Source organism: Stegodyphus dumicola, chromosome 4, assembly GCF_044657685.1.
Source record: "Stegodyphus dumicola isolate Sdum_Otavi_A_Nest chromosome 4, ASM4465768v1".
In the NCBI taxonomy this organism is placed as follows: Eukaryota; Metazoa; Arthropoda; class Arachnida; order Araneae; family Eresidae; genus Stegodyphus; species Stegodyphus dumicola.
This window is the reverse complement of record NC_140771.1, coordinates 12,352,158-12,369,292: the sequence shown is the minus strand read 5'-3', so window position 1 is coordinate 12,369,292 and position 17,135 is coordinate 12,352,158. Positions and strand designations below refer to the sequence as shown.

The 17,135-nt window shown below is 32.8% G+C and overlaps 1 protein-coding gene across 3 annotated transcripts in view; it reads left to right on the top strand.

Moving 5' to 3' along the window:
• LOC118191486 (phosphatidylinositol phosphatase PTPRQ-like) overlaps positions 1-17,135 on the top strand; it is a 218,975-nt gene that overhangs the window by 127,235 nt on the left and 74,605 nt on the right. For all 3 annotated transcript variants that reach the window (XR_015040580.1, XM_085814563.1, XM_085814564.1), the window contains exons 9-13: positions 910-1,200; positions 4,563-4,850; positions 5,950-6,231; positions 12,772-13,056; positions 14,763-15,050. Coding sequence is in view for 2 of the 3 variants with exons in the window: in XM_085814563.1 (XP_085670689.1) it covers positions 910-1,200; positions 4,563-4,850; positions 5,950-6,231; positions 12,772-13,056; positions 14,763-15,050 (1,434 nt within the window). In the remaining variant the exon portion in view is untranslated. The remainder of the gene's footprint in view (positions 1-909; positions 1,201-4,562; positions 4,851-5,949; positions 6,232-12,771; positions 13,057-14,762; positions 15,051-17,135) is intronic.

Sequence of the window (17,135 nt, the reverse complement as noted above, 5' to 3'; positions counted from 1 at the left end):
TCAAAATCTGAACATAAAGCTATAGGATCTAGTACGTTTCGCTATCAGGAAATGGTATCTAGATCTACTTAAGTGCAGTACCTTGAGAATTGTCGCACAGATGTAAAGACGAACACAACTAGGGAAAGGATGTAAAAGATCCTTTTATTTATGACAAACTTTTAATAGATGTCACGGCATTACGTGTTTACAAACAAAACACCGACCACTTGCAGTGAGAATTTAAACGATAATGTAGCACTGAGTTTAAAGGTAAAGAGTCAACCTACTCCGGCAGGATACTAACTGGATGGCAAGGATGCGTAGCCGTTAATAACATTAGCAGCTGGAAAACAATCTAGCAAACGTGTGCCTTCACTAGCGAAATCACGCTTTGTCTAATCTTTTCGTTCCGACAGTTTAAATACTCTCGTTCACTTACTTCATTTACATCCTGGCGAAAAAATGAGAGGAGAAATAACAGGACTCAGGAAAGGCTCACGAATGAAAATAACTATTAGTAAAAAATTGCAGAACCGTTCAAAGATATATAATGTTTCCGAATTAATTCATGAATGTACACTGAATATTTCACTAACTTACATTATTGTTTTATGAAGGTTATACACAAATTATATTTTGCATTAACAGAGAGCTCTCCAAGCGACATCGCTGAAACCATTCTCATAAAATTGTGTACCTTATTTTGGGGAAACTTTATGATTAGTAGTGCATGGCTAATATCAGAATGAAGAAAATGAAACCGGCGTTTACTTTTTCAAGAAACTTGTATAGGATAATTTAATTTATTTCCTCAGTTCCGAGATAATTACATGCAAATGTTGAAATTATAAATTTAGAAAAAAAATAACCACAGTTTATTTGAGATATTTAATTAAATTTTATTTATTTTTTCTTTTTTCCTCCTAGTTCCATTGAAACCTCTCAACGTTCGAGACAAGCACGTTAAAAACATCAGTATAGAAATTCAGTGGGACGAACCAACTCCTAATAGAGGACCTATAGACAACTATACTGTAATGTGGATGAAAGAGAACACTAAAGAATCAAAGACTAGAATAGCAGAGCCTCAATCAAATACTGGATTCATCATTGACGACTTACAGCCTTTCACAAATTACATTATTCGAGTACGTGCGACGACTGAAGCTGGAGACGGACCATGGTCTTCTGAACATCATACTCAGACTGGAATTGGAGGTAATAGAAATTTATTCTCTGTATTACTATTTTAAACCCGTTGTGAAATAAATACATGTGAAATGTAATTTAATTTGGTGATCATTACATTACCTTCTTATAAGTGGCTGTAAAATTTTATAAAATGAGAACAGAACACGATTATTAATTTTTGCACAATTTAATATTGGTATAAATATGATGCTGGAGTATGAAAATGTGGGTCTTGGTTACTTTTCAGCATAGCACTTTGACTAAGTCTCTGCTTTTCCACATAGGAACCGAGGTTCTGGAAATATTCCCTCTTCTCATGATTGAACTTTTCGTATAGCCTGTTTATAAATGTTCATTTAAGTAGAGCGCAATGAAGGGAAACCACTGGCGGTACATTTCTTAAGAGCCACCGCTAGCTCAATAAATAAAGGTGATTTAAATAATAAAATGTTAATTCACATGTCAAAGATCTTTTTGTACACAACATTTCTTGTGTCGATCTTTCCATCATTTTTAAGCTCGCCTTGCAGAGGACCATGCATTATTTTTAATTTTACGTCCGTTCTTTCACGAACTCTTTAACAGGCAGCATAAAGTTGACCGTTTCCAAATGTAGGCTCAGGTAAAAAAATGTCAACACGCTTAAGCGTTTGCCCTGAGACTTATGAATGGTCATAGCAGACGCAAGTTTTACAGGAAATTGTCTACGTCCCAACTGAAACGGCAACCCTGTGCCGTGGCAACTTCACTCCTTGGCTAGTACAGTTACGCAAGCAACCCATAAACTATCGGCGACAAACAGACACTTAACCCGCATGTAAGAAAGATATTTATTTATTTCATTTTATTTGTTTTTTCATCGTTGCCGGTTGCATATTTCCGAATTCTGTTATATATAGATGTTAAATTTATTTATTAAATGTTAAATGCACGTGCTCTTGTATTTTTAATTTTTCCGGCTTAGCTTTCTCATAATATTCGTCACGCGCTGCACTGCACAGGGATATAAAACAATTTACAGTTACGCAAGCAACCAATAAACTATCGGCGACAAACACTTAAGCCGCTTATATATATATAGATATGTAAAATTTCAAAACGCGCCAAAATGTTAATTCACATATATCTTAGGAAACTTTGAATAAAAAACTCTAATTGTTTGCAGATTTGCTTAGAAATACATTTACTTTAAGATGATGGTAAAAATTTTATAGATTATAATACAATCTGTTTTCGAAAAATTTATAAAAATTATTTAAAAATATAAATTTTAAAAGTAAATCATAAAAAATGAGCGAATTTTTTTATTTGGAATGAACATAAATTTCGAAATGTGAAAGGAAGAATCAAATAAGTTAAATAAAAAGTGAAAGAGTAATAAATATTTACCGAATTCAATTGACATTGAGGAGCTAGAACTTTGAGAGCTAATGTTATAAAATCTACTCTTGCGATTTTTGTAAAACTTTTCAGTTTGGCATAATTTGAGTCGTAGAATCGAAATATGGAAATAAATTGGCATGTCATTTCAGAAAAAGTCCAATTTTGTGTCAAAATACCTATATTAGAGCAACGCTGTATATAAATGTAATACATATCCTAAGTCGCGCTTTCGATACATGAAAAATGCAAGTTCAATTTCGTCAATAGGTCCAGTAGAACGGAGTATATAGAACTGTCCCTTTTTTGCGCAGTGTCCCTTACTGTCTTAGTTACATAAGCACAAATAGCACATCCATTTTAAGTAATTTTCCCTGAATTAATCAATTTTATTTCTGTGTTTAATAAAAATAAAAGAACTGTTTTACGGATGTGGAGTAATTGATTTTACCTAATAGGAGGTGATGTAGCTGAGTAAGAATAAAAAAAGCAAGCCGTTAAAGTGTGGATTACGTACAAAACGAATTTTCTAAAATGCTTTTTATCTTTGCAGCCTATCTTAACAATAGATCTTTTTTACTTCCTTGTACAAAGTAAAAAGGAAGTATTGTAATCGCGAAAAGTTTCAGGCAGCATATTTCAAGGAAAATATCCATTTTGAGCGCTATCGAATGCAATTTAACGATGTTTTTGCGTGATATCTGTACATAAGGACAGAATAAAAGACTCGTTTTCTCCAAAAAAATTATAAAACTGCTTAAAAATTCATTCTGAAGAGAATTTTTCGTGGCGTCTGTATTAACGTATGTACGTACGTACGCATCTCGCATAACTCAAAAACGAGTAGCCTCAGAACATTGAAATTTTGTATATAGGACTGCTATAACATGTAGATGTGCACCTCGTACTTTGGTCGCAATCGGCCGCACCAAACGTCTATAAATATGTTTATATATATATATACACTCCGTTACCCGGTTCAGCGATCTCAGTTTCTTTACTCTTATATGTTTGTAAATTCTACATTTTTTGCTTGAATTTACATTTTTTGCTTGAAAATGTACATTTTTTGCTTGAAAAATGATTGAATTATGTTGTTTTTATCTTCCGGTTAATGTTTTATGCCTTTAGTAAGTCTGTATGTAATATTTTTAGAATTTAGTAAGTTGTTATAGTGCCGCTAAGCCTTTTTTTTTTTTTATAGCGGCCATTGATTGTTTACAATTGAAACAGCAGACTAGTGGATTTGTTGCCAATCTAGAGAAACTTAGCTTCGCAACAACAAAGATAACACCTTCATTTATTATTGCCAATTAATCATGCTTAATACTTTCTGGAATTTTTTCGAGGAAATAAGTGTTTAAGATTTACTTCGTAATTTTTAGTAGAGATAGTTTGAGTTTTTATGTATTTTTGCCTTCTCCCGAAGTGAGAACTGAATTAATTGAATGAGAAATACTCAATCGTCTGTGAAAAACTGCTTCTTTTTTGTTTTGTTTGCTTAATTTCTTTTATACATCGTTCTAGCTTTATTATATTATTGGAATAGAACATGTGGCAACGATTAGATAATTCTATTCTTTAAATGATATAAATTTTGTGCATTATGAGTTATAATATGAACGAAATATAATACTGTTAAGTGAATCTAGCCCCAGAGTGTCGCTATGGTAAACAAATACTAGAGTGAATTTTAAAGAATGCATTTATTCTATTGTGGTTTATGCGCTGTCGGCGAAATAGATTTAATTCAATCCAATAAGTTTAAATGAAATTTAAGAAAAAATGCGTATAATTTAATATTCTGTACAAGGAAGTCATGTGGTGTAGACATCAGATTTTTTTAATGCACAAGGTAAATATTTTTTTTTGTGATAATATAAATAATAACAAGCAGCAACATTTAAAGAATCTTTTTTTTATGCTGTATACGTGCATAAGGGAATAAATGTATTATAACCCAACAGTAAAAGAAAATATTTAAAAAATGTTTCTTTTCTTTTTCACAGTTCCATGGCCACCTCAGAATGTCAGAAGCAAAGAAAAAACCAACTGTACTATCCATCTTGTTTGGGAAGAGCCTCAACCCACGACAGGCCCCATTCTTTCTTATACTTTAAAATGGACCAATGTAAATTCAACAATTTCTAATATAACAGATATGAATGGAAATATTACTTCTTACGTAATCAAAGAATTGGAACCTTTTACTGATTATAATATTCAAGCACTTGCAAGAACAGAAGCAGGTGAAGGAAAATGGTCTGAAAAAGTTGTTATTAGGACTGAAATTGGAAGTAAGTATACCCTTTTTACTACTTTGTACGAAGTAAAGGAAGTATTGTTATCGCGAAAAATTTCGGGTGTCATATTTCAACTGCTGTCGAATCAGTTTGAACGACGATTATGCGTGATATCTTTACATACATGCAGAATAAAGTACTTTGGATTGTAAAATATGATTTTAAATAGATTCAGAAGAGAATTTTTTCGTGAAGTTTGTACACACGTATGTACGTATGCATCTCGCATACCTCAAAATTAGCCTTAGAATGTTGAAATTTTGTATATGGTACTGTAATTACATGTATTTTTTAACATGTAACATGCAGTAACATGTACCTCCCTTTCTGGCTGTAATCGGCAGCACCAAAAGTATGCAAATATATAGTATATATATATATATATATACCCGCTCTGTTACCCAGCTCGATGAGTTCAGTTTTTTATTCTTATATGTTGCTAAATTGTAAATTTTTTGCTTTCAAAGTGATTTAATTATACTGTTATATTCCGGTTAAGGTTTTATGCCTTTAGTTAAAATCTGCATGCAATTGTTGTAGAATCATCAACAATTTAAAAGCTTATGCGCTACTAACCCTAACGAGGCCGCCATTTATTTACATTTGAAACTCTTATTAGATTAGTGTACTAAGTCAGTTTGTACCCCACCTTTAGAGTCTTTTCGCCGAGTTTCGCGCAGTATACATGCGTATAGAAAATAACCGCGTCGGTTTTCGCATGTGTGTATCATCGAATTATGAGGCTATAACGCGATGTGTTTGGGCAATTTGAAGTTAGATAGATGCTTAAAAAATTAATATACTGTATCTGAAAGACTTCCTGATCCAAATATTCAATAAATTTTATAAGCAGATTATTATACGGAGGTCTATCGAATATTGAAAATTTTGTAAACTTCAAAAATGATGAAATTATCAGAACTTTTTAAATTGAATCTTAAGTGCGTCTGTTTTGCAAAAGTGATGTAGTACGGATACTTCGGAACATATAATTGATGAAACATATGACAAAATTTACAATTATAATGCTAATTTTATGCGAGAATGAAATCAGTTTAGAATGTGTAATACTTTTTTTTTTTAATGTTTACAGTTCCCACTATGCCTCGAGATGTCAAACTTTCTGTCGTGACAAATACTACCATCGAGTTAGAATGGAATATTCCTAGCCCTTCCAATGGACCGATAGAACTTTACATCGTGCAATCGACCAATCTGAAGTCAAACAACAGTGCAGAAATTACTACTAAAGATCTGTTTTACAAAATCGACAATTTAAGTCCTTACACGGAATATTCTATTCAGATTTGCGCAAGGACAGCAGCTGGAGAAGGACCGTGGTCTGAGCAGCTTATCACACAAACAAAAATTGGAAGTAAGCTTTCATTTAGCATTTCGAAAGTACATTATTTTTTTATTAAAATTTATTCATTATTATTTGAGTTTCTTTTATTAAATTTTACATGTTATTTTACTCTGAAAAATTTATTGAATGTGCAAGATAAAAAATTATTTGAGTTCAAATTATTGTTTGAGTTTTGGTGTAAGGAGTTTTCACAAACATGGATGTGGTGCTCTCGTGATATAAGTGGTATCATGGAACTTACAAGTGGAAGATCCAAGGTTCAAATCTTGCGAAAGAATCGTTGATGTATACGGTATTTCTTCCGCCTTCTTAGCATGCCTTATGGAGCGGTGGTCTGCATGCTGGGCGCGTATTCCAGAGGTCCGTGGTTCAATTTCCGGCGAAGGCGTTGCTCATTTTTTATTACTCATTCTCTAAAATAACCTAATGTCTCTACAGTGGCGCCCGAACTAAAAAAGTGGTGGATGATGATTTTTCACACCCAAGATTTGGCGATTGGGTCCCCTAAAAACCCCAGTCGCCCTTTAAAAGGAGACGTATATAAGATCCCGCCTTCTTAGCATGCTTTCGTGATGAAGTGGTCTGCATGCTGGGCGCGTATTTCAGAAGTCCGTGTTTCGATTCCCCGAGAAGGCGTTGCTCATTTTTCATCACTGCTGCTCTGAAATAACCTAGCGTCTCTACGCTTTCCTACAGCGACATGCCTAATAATCTCTGCACATGTCTATAGTACGTTTAGCAAACATAGTGCAACATGCATAAAAGAAGATGGAAATTAGCTAAAATGAAGAGTTTAAGGTCAGACAAAAATGAGTTATTTATGAATAACTGATTATTTTATTACGTAAGTTGTACTAAAGTGAAATTTTATTAACTATCCTGCTCTGGATGCCGTATGAAGTTTTAAACGTAGGCGTTGGTGACAAACGGTGTTTTCTAAACTTATAATTCTTACATGTTTTTTTAAAATTTAGATTATTTTATTATTAAAATTTAGATTATGATATTGATATATATTTATTAATTCTGATTAATATATATTTACAGTGGATGGACAAAAATATGGAAACACCTTGTGAAATGCATGTTTGAAAAGAAAGATTGATTTTAATGAAATATGTAGGTGGCGCTGGCGTTTTTGACTACTGACGCCACCTATACAACTTCGTAAATGTGCTAAACAGTTCAGTTGTTGTCGGAGTACTGTTATGTGAGGTTGTCATTGCATTATGTCAGAGTTAACAGACTTCGAACGTGAGCAAATTGTTGGAGCACGTATGGTAGATGCTTCCTTAAGCAAGGTAGCCGAGGTGTTTAGTGTTTCAAGAGGTACTGTATCGAAGATTTATTCCGCATATTTGAAAAGCGGAAAAACATCATCTGCTAAATCACAGCGCGGAAGAAAGTGTGTCCTGAGTGATCGTGACAGACGATCATTAAAGGCAATTGCGACGAAAAATAAGAAGACCACAGCTGCAAAAGTTACTGCTGAAATGAATGTTGTGTTACCGAACCCTGTGAGTACCAAAACAATTAGAAGGGAGCTTCATAAACAGGGGAATTGCTGGCCGTGCTGCAATTGAGAAGCCACTCATCAGTGATGCTAATGCCCGTAACAGGAAAAGGTGATGTTTAAGTCATAAAGCCTGGACTATAGAGCAGTGGAAGCGAGTAATATGGTCTGACGAGTCTTCTTTCACATTGTTTCCCACTTCTGGCCGAGTTTACGTCTGGAGAACGCCATCTCGAGCCTATAATACAGACTGCTTGTTGCCAAGAGTGAAACATGGCGGGGGCTCTGTTATGGTTTGGGCAGCCATATCGTGGTTCTCTGCTAGTCCCTTGATAACTGTGTCAGGGCACATGACTGCCAAGACTTATGTGAACATTTTGGCCTATCAAGTTCATCCCATGGTACAAACTTTGTTCCCCAATGGTGATGGTGTCTTCCAAAACGACCAAGCCCCTGTTCACACAGCTCACATTGTCCAGGACTGGTTTTCTGAGAACGAGGATTAGTTGTCCCATCTCCCCTGGCCACCACAGTCACCAGACCTGAATATTATCGAACCTTTGTGGTCTACATTGGAACGGAAAGTGCGTTCTCGTTATCCACCGCCAACATCGTTATCTGAACTTGCCACCGTTTTGCAGGAAGAATGGTATAATATTCCCTTGGCAAACATACAGAAACTGTATTTATCCATTCCGAGAAGACTGCAAGCTGTTTTGGATACCAACGGGTTTCCTACACCACATTAAGCAAAGTAACATGTTTTTTGAAAGGTGTTTCCATATTTTTGTCCAACCCCTGTATTAATATATTCATTTATATTCTGATTAGATTAGTAACATTAATTTGTTAGAGATAGAGTAGTAGAAATTTTCTAAAATTTAATGATAAAAATTTGCCTTTACTCGGCTGTATGAAATTATTGCAGATAACACAATATTTATATATTTATTCATTAATGGTCTCCGCATTCATCGGTAATAAATTCCTAGTTCTACTTCAAAAAACACTCAACGCTATATCGAATGTTCCAAAAATATTCTACTTTCATAGCTTGAAAGGTTGGTCATAAATGCATGATTCTGGTTTTAAAGTAAATCAAAATCTCAGACTATGATTACTTTGACAACTACATGTGACAGATGTTAGGAAAATATACGTTTTTTTAGTGAGTCCCTTACGAAGAAATCCATTATCAACTTTTTAAAATGTTTTAGAAACATACTGTATTCACAGTATGCAAAACTGGAGAACAAACACATCCAGAATTATATTACCTTATAACATTTTTCACGGGGGAAAAGAGAGAGAGAGAGAAAGAAAGGAAGGAAGAGAACTTCAAGAACCTCGAAGAATTAGGTTACTCCTAATAGTTGGAATCCTCAGTTTCGAACTAACATGAAATTTTGAACACTTCACAACAGAAAGTGTTCGAAATTTCATGTTAGTTCGAAATTAAACATTCGAATTTTGCGTAGAATTTAAGAAGCAGCATATAGTAGACGATTATAAACACCAACGAGTTTGGTATCTTTATCGTAGCATTCAACTTCCTTAAATATTTCTTAATTATTTTAAGTATTTATATTGTATTTCCGTGTACGATCTAAAATACGTACAATATGCGAAAATATTCTGCATATGGTAGAATGAAATTTTTCTATTGTAATATGGGAGACACAGAATATTTCCATCGAATCAAATGCAGGAAATAAATAGTTCAACCAAAATAAATAAATAACTTTACTCGTAAATAAATAAAATTTGAAATTGCTGCTGTTGTCATAGGAAAATTCTGTAAAAATTAAAATTTCATATTTAATATATTCATGCCATTATTCTTACTTTTTTAGCATTTATCACCGTAAATGTAGTTCATTTTTCTCAAGTAGAACCAAAATTTAATACTACCGTTTAAAATGTTTTAAATGTCCGGAAACAGAAAATAAATTTGCCTCTGTCTCAAAGCAAAGTAAGTGCATACCTAGAACTTTTAAAGGAAAGAAGGTAATGAAAAATAAATTATTCAAATGAGGAGAAAAATGACAAAAATAATATATCTTTCTCCTCAAGCCCAATAAATAAAATTTATTATTAAAATACATTTTACACGATTTTTTACATGATTGTCTTGACACAATGGCATTTATTAACCTTATGCACAAGAAAAATTTTAATTAAAATTTTTACTGTTAATTTAAGATTATAATAAATCTATAAATTTAGTTTGTATTTCAAATAGATAATTATATTTAAATCGTTATAGGAATTATGGAACTGTAGTAATTTTTAAATGGCTGGTGCTAAATTTTATTAATTAAATCAACGACACATGGAGCTTACTTTTGAGATTTTCATTTTACAGAAAATCCTGCTCAGAGTCAAAACGGAAATTACTGTCATTCCTCATAGCAGGAAAACTTATATTTATCTCTCGTTTAGCAAAAATGTAATTCTTCATAGTAAAAGAGAATTGTTTAAAAATAATTTGTATTTCATTATTTTATAGTTAGTGCTGTTAATGCTATTACTGTTTTAAAAACACGATATAAAAGATATTTCTGATGCAATTATTACTCATATGTTTTCAGAGCTTTTATTTATTTTTTTGTAATTTATTTCAACAATTTAATTATCGTTGTCGCCTAGCTTTCATGTTAGTTCGAAATTAAACATTCGAATTTTGCGTAGAATTTAGAAGCCGCATATAGTAGACGATTATAAACACCAACGACTTTATAGCAGGCATGAATAGTTGGAATCCTCAGTTTGAAATAATTCTCAAATATTTATTTAGATGTTTCTAAGCATACTGTTTATTCTTCCAACAGCGTCGCCCAGACGGAAAAGTGGTTAGTGACGCTGACTGCTGTACCAAAGGAGCCGGGCTCTCATCCCGGAGAAGGCATAGATGTAAATTATCTGTCCCTTCATAGTAGGCAACGGTACCTCCTGAATAAAGTGAGTGGCCAACAACGGCTAGTCCCCGCGAATGTAAAAAGAAAACGAATTCTTTCAACAGCAGCTAAGATCGACACAACGTAGAACTCTGTCAGTTACGTAGAGAAAGATGAAAAATTTTTTCATCTAAATATTTAGCTTCACAAGACGTTTAGTTTTATTGAGCAAATTCTGATAAGGAGCAAAATTATAAACACTTGAATTGCTAAAATGAATAAAAATGGTTATTTCTAATATTAGTGCCATCAAATCTTGCTATATTTACAGTGCCATGTTTTGCCTTGACCATTCAGCAATTGTGGCTCAAACAGCAAACGTTTATTGTTTAAGTTTTCGTTAATTTTTTAGTAAAACATTTTGAATATTTAAAATTTTATATATATATATATAAAATTTTAAATATATAATATTTCATTTTTATTTCCATCAACTGTTTGGCCAAATTAAAAAAACTGCATCATTGTATTATTGTGAACTAAGCTTTTACCAAATATTTTTCAAATAACAGACTGAAGTATACGATGAATAGACGACAAGCTTTTGCTTCTTTGTACGAAATAAAGTAGTGGTATCGCGAAATATTTGAGGTATTTTATTTCAGCAAAAATATCCATTTTGAAAGTTCTAGTCCATTTGAACGATGTTTTTGCTTGATATCTGTACAGAACAGAATAAAGGATTGTTTTTCCCAAAGCGGATTGGAAACTTGATTTAAAATAGATTCGGAAGAGATTTTTTTCGTGGTATCTAGCATAACTCAAATCGAGTAGCCTCAGAAAATTAAATTATCAGTAGTTTAAATTTTGTACATGGGACTGCTATAACATGTAGCTGTGCCCCTGCCTTTTATAATTTAGTTTAGTAGTAGCCTCTTTATTCCTCTTTTTAAATTTTGTTACTTCCTCTTTATTCTAAAAATATGGTAATAACTTTTCTGGACAACATCATTTCTAGATTAATCTATGTCTTATGGTTAGCGTAACACTAATGACGTAGCTAATTCGGAACCTAAACTCAAAATTTTGAGAACTAAAACTTTTCTAACCTAAACCGAAACCTTCTCTTATTAAGCTTCAATACTCGATAATTACGCACTTTCTGTTCTGCCTGTATTTATGTAAAATGAAGTTATTTGGCTGTACTCTTTTCCTATCGCAATAACATCAAAATGTATATGTTTTGAATAGGCAAAATTAGAATTCTAAGTAAATAGTGGCTACAAATGTCAATTGAAATAAAAAGGAATATTCAGTCCTACGTAGTTGCCAAGTTTCGTCCTCAGTATGGATCTATGTTCTACGCCATCGACATTGCTATGCCCTTTTCATCTTCTTTATTACATTTACTATATCTATAAAAATACTCATTCTGTTATCCTGCTTTAGGATCTCAGATTTTAATTTTTATATTTTGGTAAATCGTGCATTCTTTGCTTTAAAAGTGATTGAATTATGTTGTTCTTATGTTCCAGTTAAGGTTTTTATGCCTTTAGTTAATTTCCATGCAATAGTTTTAGAATTATCAGCAATTTAAAAGTTGTTTAAGAGTACTAAGCCTAACGAAGTCGCAATTCGTTTACATTTGAAATTCTTTACTAGAATAGTTAATTAAATCAGTCTCTGCATCAACTTCAGTGCCTTTTGACAGGTGAGACCGAAAGTAAACTTTCAGTTTTATGCACCGAAAAAGCTGTCTTCAAGCCCGATGGCCGAATTGCTTGTTTATGCGTAGAAACTCTAATTAAAGTTGTAAATTATTTTTTAAACTGTTTTAATAGTACTTTTCGTTTTATGTTTTTCTGTGTTTCACAATTTTTTATGAAGGTGTTTTGAGTTTTATTCATTTTTGCCTTTCCGCAAAGTGACAACTGAATTAATTGAGTCAGAAATAGATTTATAATGAAATTCGAGGAAATAAGTTCTAATGAAATGCAATAAAATACATGTATAATTTAAAAGGCCGTACAAGGAAATCATGTAGTGTGCACATCGGATTTTTTTATTCCTTTTTCTGCTCATTTTTGTTTATATTGAATTTATATTGCCTGAAATTAATCTCAAATCGTTTGTTTTCAGTTGCTAGTCCTCCACGAAATGTATCTGCCTTAGAAACAACTGCATTTGATATTAAGGTATCCTGGGACATACCTGAGTATCCTAACAGTCCTGTTAGCGATCTCAAATATTTGGTATCATGGAATGCAGCAGGCAAAGAAACTATCAGAAGTGAGGTAGAAAAACCGCCATTTCATGCTGTTAATTTAACTGCATATACTGAATACACCTTCTTTATCTTTGCGCAGACCGAAGTTGATTTGAGTCTTTCATCTGATCCTCTGACAGTCCGGACGGCTATTGCAGGTAATTTTCCACTTTTTAGACCGTGCTCTGCTGCGAATTGATTCGCGCGGTTTAAATCTAAAGAAAATATCGTAGTAGAGCCGCGTAAATTCATAGACAGATGATTATTAATTTGCTTCACTTTATGATCATATTTTATCTTTTACATCCTGATCAGTTTTGCAATTTCTAATTAATAATTAAATTAAATTAAAATTTTTTTTTTTTATTCACACACACCATACACGTTTCGAGAGCATATGGGCTAAAAATATTTAAAAACAGCATATCTTTAGAATTTGCCACGGACAGTCTCACGCGCTGGAGATACTGAGTATTACCACTGCTCGCTTTGAAATCGTTGAGTTTCTTAATCAAAAATTTTATTTAATTTCTTTAAATTAAATACAGTGCCATAATATTTGATGGCAACAATTTAAAAAGTGATACAGACGTTTATAGTGATTGGATGTAAAAGGCCGTTTCGAGACTAACAGCCCCTCTGGCTAACGCCCCTTTGAACTAAATTTTATGAGTAAAGTATTCTAAATCTACAATCCTGAATTATATAAAACATGACCAACTTTCCATAACTTCTGAGTAAAAAATAGTGGGAAATAATGAAATGCGTTCATATAATAATTTCAAATATGCTTATATAATCTAGTAACACATATTTAATGGTATGAGTTTTTAGAGCATTTTTCATCTATTATATTTCCGTTTGAAAAGTCGATGCAGAATATACGCGTCTTCAAAAAGAGTAAAACTGTTAAAGCATATAAACAGTTATTAGTTTTACTGAGAATGAGTTATGCTTTAAAAATGTAAGTAATTCACTAATTAAATGATAAATTATTAAAGCCCATTACTAATAATTTTGTGAAATAGCATCAAATCTTAACTGCTATCTTCGAATACTTGTATAATTACATAGGTATACTATACAAATATTTATACAGTAGCAGTTGTTATGAAAAAGAAGTTGAAATTAACATATTATACGAATTAATCAGGACTTTAATTTAGGATGAATGCTGAAGAAACGGAAGTTTAAATAGACGAATTTTTATGATATTATAGTGCGCAAAATTAATAAACGTTAAATTTGGTGGAATCTAGATTAAAAGATCTTTTAGGGTATCGCGTGTTTATCTGCCGAAGAAAATATCGTAGTAGCAATTAATGCAATTAATATTTCAATGTACTACTTATATCTCTTAGAATAATTATTCAATGTATTTGAAAAGAAGTATACTTCGCCTCGGAACTGAACTCCGAATCTCTTTCTCTACGTTGCCAAACTGCTTTTAAACGTAGGTATGATTTCATATATTTTCCATTTAAAGAACTGAAACGCGAAGGTACAACATTATGGATGTTAATTTAATAAGCGATTAATTATTATTATTTTTATTAGAAGTCTTTTTGAGAGGACCTTTCAAATGTAACATACGTGGAATATGATTGTGCGTTAAAAGGCTTCACTTTAAAATACGAGACTTTCCTTTATCCAGTATCTTTACATATAGGGCTCAACAGTTCTGGAGGTCTGTTTCGCGATGGTATGATACAAAATTACTCAAAAGCTGTTAAATATATTAATCAATTATGTTTATACGACAAAAATTTTCACAGGCTTTTTTTCACGGGTTAGTATTCTTCACCAAGGTACATTGATAACGTCACGCCTCTCAGATTAACAATGACATTTGTTCTAATTGCAGAACCAAGCGTCCCACAAAATTTATCTGTGGTTACCGTGACAAGTACTACAATACTGATTGAATGGTCCATTCCTGAATATCCAAATGGACCTGAGCTCATCTATGATTTGCAATGGCGGAAAGAAGAAGATGACCATGTTAGGAATGGAAATATTAATACGAAGGACACTCATTACGAATTGAAGGAATTAGAACCGTACACCAGTTACTCAGTACAATTGAGAGCAAGAACATCAGCAGGATATGGGCCTTTTACAAAATCGCTGCTCATTTCCACGGCAATTGCAAGTAAAGAGTCTTCAATATTCTTCTCTCACTTTTTAAAGTAAAAGCTTGATTTTTCTACCTAAATAATCTAGACTGCTTACGTATAGTACTTAAAATGAATACATTACTGTACAGGGCAATAAATAAAGAATAAACTATGCAGAATATTTTTCTCTCTCTCTCTCTTTCTCCTCCCCACCTATATATATGTGTGTGTGTATATATACCCCATTTCTACAAATTTCCTTATCCGGACTTTATTTTTGTAACAATAAAGAGAATATCTAACATGACATTTTAGCGTCAGCTTCTTAAACCTTAAAAGAATTATCTAGATTTTTTATTTGAACTTTGGCTTATGCTTTAAAATACGCTATGCGCGTAGTTATGTTTTATATATAACGTACAAAAATGTTACTTTTAAATTGTATCTTGTAATTAATAGTCCATTTTACAAGAAAGTTCGAAATAACTAATAAAATAAACTTCGAATTTTTTTTTCTTTTTCTTTGCTTTTTACTTCCTTGTACAATCTGCAGCTGATTTTCGCTTAATTTTGTACTTTTTTTTAATATTGTGTTAATTAACGATGTTCCTTGTCCATGTCTTGAGAATTTCTCAATAGTTCTTTAAACTATATCATTTGATTATTGTCGTTATATTGTGGCATCAAATAGTGCCATCTTTCTATATCCATTATTAACTCAGGATAATATCTGTATCGTGCGAAGAACTTTCGCAAATCGTAGAAAACCAAACACGATTGCTAACAATCCAGAGCCGAAAAATTTGGCAACATTCTCTACTCCGCCAGTCGACGAGTAGATGAGTTTAAATTTTCCTACAATTAATGTTTGTTGCTTACAGCCGTAACCAGAAGTATTCTTATTAGCTGAATGTATAAATTTAAATATATGATTTGTTAAATTACTTTTCAGCATAAAACGCAATAAAACTTTTCTCTGTTTAAATCGCTATTACTTTTAGGTCCTTTTGTTAAAGTTTTATAGGGATAGCTAATATTTTACTAAACCTATTCATTTATGTGGTTTTCTAGACTGATTAACCGCAGTACTATTCTTAGTTTTATTATGTAATTTTCATAGCCTTGTAGTCCCATTACTATTGCTGTTATTCCTAGTGTTATTATTATTCGTTATCCAGACAACAGTTCAAAAATTAATAATGGCGGATATCGAGAGATTATGTGACAATAATAAATAACTGCAATAGCGGATGTAAATCACAATTAAAAATCTAAAAGTATCTGCAGAAGCTCCATTCCCAAGGCATTAACCCCCTGAAGAGCACAGAAGCACCAGTGGTACCACACATCCAAACCTTACTAAAATATAGTGCCATGAGAAAGCAGTGGCAAAACGAGTTACACTGCTGGACAGTTACTAAGGACGGATTTAAAATTGCAGTGTAGCAAGCCGGGATGGAAGATAAGCAGGATAAAATATTCTTTTCGTGCTGTTCGGAAATTAGATTAAAGGACATTTATTCTTCAGGAAAATATAGAAGGTTTTTGAATTATCCAAAAGTAAACAATCATTCTTTTGATGCTCTTGCAGTCTTACTCTTTTTGGTAACATACACTAAGTCAAGACTCTGAATGCAGCTAAGCGACTTTTCGCTATATTCAGTAAGGAAAGGGAGAACATAAGATGGCGCTGGCGAGGAAACACTGGAGATGAGCAGGCGAGGAAAAAAAAATTTGCAGTTAGCCACCTTTTCTTACTGTATTCATCGCTTATTGTAATTTTCCGCATTTACCTTCCTTGCATTTTGTGGTTGCTATGGGCGACAGTGTTTTTCATCCTTAGAAACTTGTAAGGATTATGTTAATTTATCTAACAGTTAAATTTTGAGTTAAAGTTACTTTCCTATCTCTTCTTAATTTCAAGCTTACAACTTCCGGCCAGAACGTATTTTTAAAATCTCGTTTGAATGCAAATGAGGAGAAGTATTTAACCGTGAAGTTCTACTGATTTCGTTAGGGAGCAGTGATCCTGACTAGCACGCGTTCGCCGTCGTTTTCGGCTACTCTCTCTCTTAAGCTATTACTACGCTCGGCCGTACTTTAGGCCATTGCTAGCTTCG